Source organism: Homalodisca vitripennis, chromosome X, assembly GCF_021130785.1.
Source record: "Homalodisca vitripennis isolate AUS2020 chromosome X, UT_GWSS_2.1, whole genome shotgun sequence".
Classification (NCBI taxonomy): domain Eukaryota; kingdom Metazoa; phylum Arthropoda; class Insecta; order Hemiptera; family Cicadellidae; genus Homalodisca; species Homalodisca vitripennis.
In genome coordinates this window covers 108322409-108331731 of record NC_060215.1, presented here as the reverse complement: position 1 = coordinate 108331731, position 9323 = coordinate 108322409, and the positions used below count along the sequence as shown (strand labels likewise).

General features: G+C 33.6%; 1 protein-coding gene across 1 annotated transcript; it reads right to left on the bottom strand.

Moving 5' to 3' along the window:
• Window positions 1-7828: 7828 nt before the first annotated feature.
• LOC124369553 lies at window positions 7829-8643 on the bottom strand. Its single transcript, XM_046827581.1, has 2 exons — window positions 8362-8643; window positions 7829-8131 (listed from the first exon to the last, which is right to left on the bottom strand). The coding sequence occupies exons 1-2, from the start codon at window positions 8641-8643 to the stop codon at window positions 7829-7831; spliced, it is 585 nt and encodes a 194-aa protein (XP_046683537.1).
• Between the last annotated feature and the right edge of the window lie 680 nt (window positions 8644-9323).

Here is a 9323-nt window from a genome sequence, read left to right as displayed (position 1 = left end):
CTGATCTTGTTACCATATTTCAAATTCAGATGTGTCTTAACAATGTCGAGGAAAATTCAATGGCGACAAAATTTTTGACAATACACAGTAGTCGATGACAGGTTAACTTTGACAAAAGCGTTACTGGGAGTCGCCGGGGTGAGGATGGGGACCAGACGTCCAGCTTTAGGAAAACAGGTCCCCCTTTTTAATGATTGTCCTCCTGTCCTCCCGGCTTTTGAAAATTATGTAAAATAAAATATTTGGTATTTTGGCGAACGCTTAAATGTAGCATCACGTTAAAAAACTTCTGAATTCCGAAGTCCCGAAGATTGTCCATGAAAAATTATTGCAGCGCACACGTGATGCCTTGGCATGTCAAACTGCTGTTAGATTCAGTTGCATGTTGAGTTTTGTCTATAGTGTCACTGACTCACTGTTGTTTATATCTGCTCAGATGCACTGGCTCTACTACCTCCTAATTTTTTTTTAACGTTGTATATTTTTTCCGTTATAGTGATAAATTTCTGATAGATTTTTCTGTTAGTATAGGTTACTCATAATGTGACTGTAACGTGTCTATAGTAGGGTTATCTTCTATAAACCAATTACAACTATTTTTGTTTTAGTATAAGAGCGATCAATTGTGTTCTGAACTAATAACTCTTTTATTTTAAGAATGCACAAGTTCCAATTGGAATTCAATAATTAAACTCAGTATAAAATAATAGTAATTTTAATAAAGTTTAAAATCAATAATACAGCAACGCCAAGCTATCCTTCTTTACTTTTAATTTATTCTCAATTATTTCTTATTTTTAACCCATCAAAAGTTCACAAGTCCAGTCTTAAAATGAACAATCAATCAATCATTCAATAATTGTATCCTTCAAGTTCTCAGTGCTAATGTATTCAACACAACAAACTCAAAATAAAAATCTTCACTAAACTTCAAAATAAAATAATCTTCTTCAAATATAAAATGAAACAAATCATAAAATAAGACTTCTTCTCAAAATAAAAAATCAAACAAATCAAGGTAATATTAATAATTAATATATGAACAAAAGACAATGTCCAACCAGTTAAACTCAAAATTGTATCAATTTCAAACTACTTATTTTCTGTAAATTTCGAATTTACTAATTATTGAATTATCCAGAATTGTCCGCTTGGCTTTGAATGTTAAATTTAGCAACTTGTTAAAAAGTATATAGAATCTCAGAACATAAAATAAATTTTCTTTTTTAGTAGGCTATTCCTGATTAAACCAAATTGAACAGGAAAATATCATCAAGTAATTTTCTATTTCAATATTAAATTCTAACTTTCACAGTACCTCACACATCTGCTGAAGACTTCACCAAGTAACCAAAATGACTATTATAGATTAATTAATTTGAACTTGAGACTTTAAATTTTGAAAAGAAATTTTAATCTTAAACTCAACCTTCTTCCCGAAAAATCAATACGGTAAGAGTAGGCTATCACTTTACACGACTTCTCTCTCTGAGCACACAGCAAAGAATCTCCGAAAAACGTGGTTGAATCCACCGGAAGGATCTAGAAAGTCCCTCCCACCATCTAATCAACCTAACATTGGCCAATCAAAATTGATCAAACACAATTTCTGAATTGGATGGCACCTATCCAACCCAGACCTGTAACCTATGCTCAATACCTAGATACAAAAGGAAGCTTCTAGCATTCCTCGAACCCGAATCGACAAGAAATTCAGCACTGCTGGAAGGATCACAATCTTACAATTCAATTATTATATAAGTTTACAATTCTCTTAATTAAAAATATAAAGATTCCTATAAATAGTTAAATAATATAGGAAGCATCCTATAGTGACAAATCAACGCAATAAATTTAATTCTAATTATTTCGAAAATGTATTTTTACAATCATTGTTAAACATTTTGGTTCGAATCAGTCCTAATGTTTAAAGAGAAAACTTCTAACAATAATTAAATCAATCATATGGCCACATACAAAATAATAGCCTCAAATAATAATTTTATCCATCAACATACTCTTTATTAATATTTAATTGTTTGATTCGTGTATGAAAACAAATTCGATTTGAGTTGTTTTATTTGAATTATAAGACGTTTAAATACAACACGGTACTAATTCGTATGTGCGATTTTTAAATAATGTATAAATAAATGTTTTTTGCAAAGTATAGAAGAATATTTAATACTATCCTCCGATTTGCTTTAATTTCCTCCTTTTTCTCAAAATTCCTCATTTTAGGACTTTTTTGTTTGGTCACCCTGAGTGCGAGACATTGGATGGCACCTATCCAACCTAAGTGTGCTTTAAGGAACAGAGGTATGGACAGAAACATGTCTCACCGAGCCATTTTCCCCAGAACAAAGAACAAGACGTAGGGCTTTTCAGTCCCTACGGATAAGTACCCACGAGTCTGAAAGAGGTGGGTATGGACTCGTGTACAGCTACTCAGTTAAAGAATGTTGTCTTATAAGCGTCTAAATAGAAAATAAACGACGTGTAGAAAAAACACGTCTAAGTGTGAAATATGTGTGGTTGTGAAGTCTGTTTGTAGTGTAGAATGAGATTCACGTGTATTAAAGTTAATTGTAAAATTTCGGTGAACTGTGTTTATATTTGCAACGAGTCTGATTTTAATTTATTTAAATTGTTTTGGTTTGTCAAACAATAAGGCCCGAGAATAGTAAAACGTACAATACATTGCTTAATCCACCTCATTCAAGCATAAAAACTACAAAAGTCACACACTCATGAAATGAAATTTGTTCAGCCTCTTCACTAAAGCCCAGCCAAAAACAGAGTGACTACACGGGTCACACATGTAAACTTAATCTTGAAGAAGGTAAAGACAGATTTACAGGTACCGCCGGAGAGAAAATATAGACAGACAGACACAGGTCACTTGCACACTAACACACACCCAACATTTTTTCCAACTTGATGGATAATTTGCTCCACTTTATCCACTCACAATTACAGCTTTAACTCTGGCTGCGACAGGCATATACGGTTGAATAATAATTATGGATACTCTTAGTTAACTTTTTAACGACCGCACCTGCAAAAATTAAACTCAGTATACATATGAATGGTATAAAACTGCACTCTTCGGTTAGTATCCCAAGACTGGTGATAACTTCAAACCGATATGCTACCGACGGGGGTTCACGTTCAAAATCTTTAATTTGTACTCAAATTTTGGTATTTTTGAGGCATGGGTACTCTTGTGATACTATTCGAAAAGTGCAGTTGTGTATCGTACATAGTTGTATTGAGTTTTGTTTTTTGTAGGTGCGGTCGATCCTAATGGTTATTTATACTTTTATTCACCTTGTGTATACTTTGGCTCTCCTTAAATCACCGCACATTCCGTGTTACAGTGAAGGTGTTCATTTGTAATTGAATTTCGATATATTAAACCGTGTACTTATACTTATGTTCATTATTATTACATTAATCTCTTACTTTGGTTCTCCTCAAATCACCGCACATCTCGTGTCGCAGTGAAGGTGTCCATTCGTAATTAAATGTCGATATATTAAACACAGTACTTATACTTATGTTCATTATTATTGCATTCTCCTCTTCCTTTGGTACTCCTCAAATAACCGCACATCTCGAGTCGCAGTGAAGGTGTCCATTTGTAATTAAATGTCGTTATATTAAACTCCGTAATCATATGAGCCTATTAATAATTATTTATAGGCTGGTACTAAAAGGAGTTTGGCTTAAATAAAATATAACGCTATTTAAAATATATGATTGAGTTTATAAAATGTTTAAACACGTACTATTTACCCATAAGATATTGTTATAAACACATCTATGGTGGGAAGGGTTGAGTTAAGCTCCATTTCACCTATTAATCTTGGTGCAGCCTCTGAGATCGGACACTGTCACAGACTTGTCTCATGGAATCTGAAGTCCACGTCCGTCTCGAGCCTAGGCGTCTCCGATGTCGGAATTACATGAATAAGAACTCATCGTGTTATCAAGAGTAGCCTACGTTTAGAATACTGAAATCATTCCAAGTAATAAGTATTGTTGTCTATTACGATCCTACTAGATCCTTTCAGACGGATCTGGTCTCAAGACTCTATTTATTCTTATTTTATTTTTATTTTATTTTATTTGCATGCTTTATAACAGTATTGACCATTTACAATAAAGCAGTTATTACATATAAACAATTAACTGTGGGAATGTTCTTCACTTACTTCACTTTATATATAGTTTTAAATTATGTGATAACATAAAAAAAAAATTTACTTACAGGCTATTGCCTGTAACTTATATAATCTATAACTTTTAACTTATAAGTTAACGAAAGAGAATAAATAAATCTATAACAATCCATAACAACAATAATAAATGTATCAATGATAACAACAAAAAATGAGTAATAAATATATGCACATGAAATAAATAGGAACAAACAATTGGATGGAATATCAAACAATTACAAACATAGGTACAATAAAAATTAATTACATTGTACACAGCTGATTAGTTAATTTAAACTTCTGAGGCATTTAATTATAAATACATTTTGTGAGTCAAAAAAAATGTCTGCATCAGACCCTAAGCTCTGTATAAAATTGTACAAACCTCATCACCCGGTAGAGCGGCGAGGATGCGTGAGCCGTCGTGCGGCAGTATAGAACCGAGAACGGAACGTTGCTCCTACTGTTGAATGAAGGTACACGATAAGATAAGACGGCCAGGCTAGCAGGATCGTCTACCACGCCTCGCACCAGCTTGTATAGGAACATCAGGCTAGCCACCTTCCTCCTCAATTCAAGACTCCCGAACCCAAACAGCCCCAACAACTCGTCATATGGAACTGCGTACGTAAAAAATGTTAAAGCATTTGAAAAATAAATACCTTAAAAATCGTTTTTGAATTTTTTCTAACTTATCTTGATATGTAATGTGAATAGGATTCCAAATAATGATATTGTTTTTTAGCCTCGACCTGACCAATGAATAATACAGCAATATCAGAGTTTCAACATTTTTAAAATTGAAACTTTGTCTAATAACAAACCCCATAATTCTACTTGCTGCTGAAGCACACGCATCTACATGACAGTTAAAAGATAAAGTAAAGTCTATATAAATACCGAAATCTTTAATTGTCTCGTTCACTCTAGATACTAGTACTCCATTCAAAAAATAATCATTTTCTATGTAATTACGAGATCTTCTGAAAGTCATTACCTGACACTTTGATGCGTTAAAAGACATTTTGTTTACAATACTCCATGTAAAAACGTCATTAAGATCGGCCTGTAGCTCGTCAGCGTCCGAATGTGACCTTATTTGTTTAAATATTTTTAAATCGGCCGCGAACAAAAGAGTATTAGAAGAGAATATACAATTACTTATATCATTTATTAATATAGTGAAGAGGCAAGGCCCTAAATTTGAACCTTGAGGAACTCCTGATTGAACATTAAAGGTTGATGAGCTGAAACCATTATAAAAAACAAATTGTTTCCTATCAACAATGTAAGATTTGAAAAAATTTAAAAAACTTAATGATATGCCATAAAAATGCAGCTTCTGCAATAAAATCTGATGATCGACTTTATCAAAATCCTTGGCCAGGTCGAGAAACAAAGAATCAGTCTGAGCTCCAGAGTCTAGCCCTGAGGAGATATATCCTGTAAAATTTAACAAATTTGTGCTAACCGACCTCCCCGGAACAAATCCATTTTGTGCTGGAGAAATGTATTTTTTAAAGTGATTAAATAGAGATTTATGTACAATTATTTCAAATATTTTAGCTGATACATTCAAAGCTGCCACTGGCCTGTGATTAACTATTTCCGATCTCCTTCCGCTCTTAAATATAGGAGTAATTTTTGTAATTTTTCATTTGTCGGGGAAAACGTTAGAGGTCAGACTTAAATTGTACAAAAATGTTAATGGTTTTACTAAAGTGTCCGCGCACCCTTTAAATAAATATTGAGGTAGAAAATCAGGCCCAGTGGTGTTTTTAGATTTTAACCTTTTAAACGCTTCCAGCACGTCATGTTCGCTAATGTGCGGGAGAGCAAGGCATGACACACCCGCCAGACACGGCGCCGCCGTCGCTGACTCTACACTCGGCTCCGCTGTATATCTGTTATAAACCGAACTGAAATATTCTGCAAATGCAGAGGCGATTGCTATTCCACTATCTAGCTTGACTCCATTATATTCCATAACCATTAACTTACTATTTTCAGATCTCTTATTATTTCAAAAACTCCAAAATTTAGTACTGTCTCTATTAACTAAAATTTCTATGTTATGCAAGTAATTATCGTACACAACCTTCATTTCACGCTTCAAAAAAGACCTTTGATTCTTAAATCTATTATAATTTTCTAAAGAACTGTATTTTTTTATATTTTCTCCTCAACCTTTCCTTTAGTTTCAAATTAAAAATAATTGATGGGGTGAACCATAATGGATACTTCGATCTTTTTTCTCTTTTCAGAGGACAAGATTTTCCAACTATTTCATACACTTGACTGTAAAAGCAATTTACAGCGCTATTTACATTTGGGATGGAATACAATTGAGACCAGTCAGCGGAAGATAAGTCTTGATACAATTGAAGAAAATTGGCCTTACTGAAACAATAACCCGCTGGTCCGGTTGACCTTGACCTAAAAGATAACGGAGAATCAACAACAATCCTCGCCTCAATAGCCGGGTGATAAGGGTCCTCCGTCACTAAGTGATCCTCACACCTGGTTACCTCTATCTTATCCATGTTGAAAATAACTAAATCTAATGTTTTGTTTTGAAAATTGGAAATATTGTTTTTTAATTTAAGACCATGTAAATCTAAAAATAGAGACAATTCCTTGCATGGGTTATCACCAGTGATTAAGCAAGAATCAGATCCATATATTGGCAAGTTAAAATCACCTATGATCACTACGTTACTATTAACTGAAAACTGTATTTGTTGCAAAGAATCGTAAAAAGCCTGGTAAACCCCTAATGGAGATCTAGGTCTAAAATAAACTACACTAATATACAATACTTTTCCCTTATTATTTGAGATTTTTACCCAAACACATTCACAGCCATTTACATTTACTTGAAAGTTATCTAATTTACTTGACAGTAGATATTTAGACAAGGCTAATAAAACTCCCCCTCCTCCTTGTCTCCCTGTAATATCTAAATTTCTATCACACCTATATACATTAAAGTTATCAGAAAAGAGCTCTGATGAATTAAAACTTGATTGTAAATTAGTTTCTGTCAAGGCTATTATTTCGAAACTACTTGTCAATAAATTGGAAAAAAATGTATTAGTTTTAGTTCTGAGCCCTCTAAAATTGAATATTCTATTGATTCTTTAACCATTTAAATTGAAAGTGAACAAAAAAGCCAATTCTGAAACATTAGTTTTCCAAAAGTCAATTAAGAAAAAATTATTTGGAGGTAAATGTAGTAATAATAAATTATAAATAGTATAGTAACGTATTAAAGCTAATAAATATATGCTAGGGCCTATGCATGAGAGGACTATAGATTAATAAACTATAATAAATAATTAATAATAAATATAGAGAACACATTAATAAATAATAATAAATATAGAGGTTACACATAAATAATCCTTAATAGATATGAAAAATAACCCATTAAAGCTAATAAATGTATATTAGGGCTTTTGCATAAGATACTATGGATTAATGAACTATAGTAAATAATAATTAATAAATATAGAGAGCACATAGATAAATAAAAAATATATATAGATATTACACATAAATAACGCTTAAGAGGTATGAAATACGGTAACTTACAAATATTGTCTCTACATGCGTTGGAGATCCGTGGAAGACGTGATCTTGATGACCGGCGATCCCTTCTCTCGTCGTACAAAGATGGAGCAGTTGGTCGTCCACACTTGGTTATAACCCTTCTGCTTGGCAGCCTCCCTCGTCATCTTCAGCAGCTCTCGGTTGGCAGGTGTTAGCGATTCATTTATGTAAATAGATTTCTCGCTGCTGTAGCCGAGATCGGTAGCTCTGAGGTTTCGTCTGACCTTCCTCTTGTTCCAGAAGTCATCTTTATCGAGTCGGCTCACAAACTTTACGATGATGGGTCTGGGCTGAGTCTGTGTAGCTTTTCCCATCCGATGTACTCCATCAGATTTGATGACCAGTTTTCAAATTGCAGGGTGACAGCCAATCTTCTCATGACATGTTGAATGTTTTCGTTTTTATCTTCCGGTATTCCATATATAATCAAGTTGTTTCTATGAGAATATTGTTCCAAGTCCCTAAGTTCTTTCTTAGTACTTTTCAGCTCTTTCCACAACCTCTGATTCTCCTCATTTACACGTACCAGTTCATCCTCACAAGCAGTTATTTTCGAGTCCTGTTTGGTTACAAGTTGTTTCACATCACTGATGTTAGTATGGCACAGCTCAATAGAAGCAGCTAAATCTTTCTGTTCCTTTTTAATGTCCTGTATGTCATCTGTATGTTTGCGTAGAATATTTATTATGGAGTTCAACTTATCATCAATAGACTGTAGTGAAGCAGGCTCGGGCGTCTCCGGTTTTCCTGACTTAGCCGGGTTACGCGTCGTGACCTTGTTGTCAGCTGACATGGCGCTCACTGACATTGCACAGACCGGTTCCTATCACTTAAAAACTTGCAATTTCTTATCAGCTCGTCAATTTTAGATTAATTACCTACTCCCACAGTGATCACTAACACAATGTGCACGCACTTGACAAAACTTATAAACAATGGATCACTATATCTCACTTAAAAACGAACTAAATCACGGAACCGATGTTTACGTGTCTTCGTGCAACTCATCCTCACTCCTCGTATGTGAGTGGGGATGAGTTGCATCTAAGAGCCAAGTCTCTGACAGAGAACTCAGAAACTGAACTAAGGGTAAGGTGAAATGCAGCTAAACTCAACATTCAAATCATTATAAAAGTAGAAATAATAGGTGAATTATACTGAAATTTTTTTGAATATTAAGTTTATTCGTGTTCAATAGAACACATGTAAATAATTTTTAATTGTGATATTGGTTGTGTGATAATTTATAAATATTTTGTTGATGATTAATACAATTTTAAAATTTGTAAATGCACTACATCCTTCGTAGTTTTAGGTCTTTTTGGGCGGCTGTAATTTTTGTGGAATCGCTTAACGCCAAAAATACAATTATACGTATTGATTGAAGCTATAGTTTTAATTACCATTTAATTCGTCGTAATTAGGTGATTTGAGAATAACTATTCAATTTTGTATCGTTTGTCCTGAAAACAGTCACACAATGCCTGC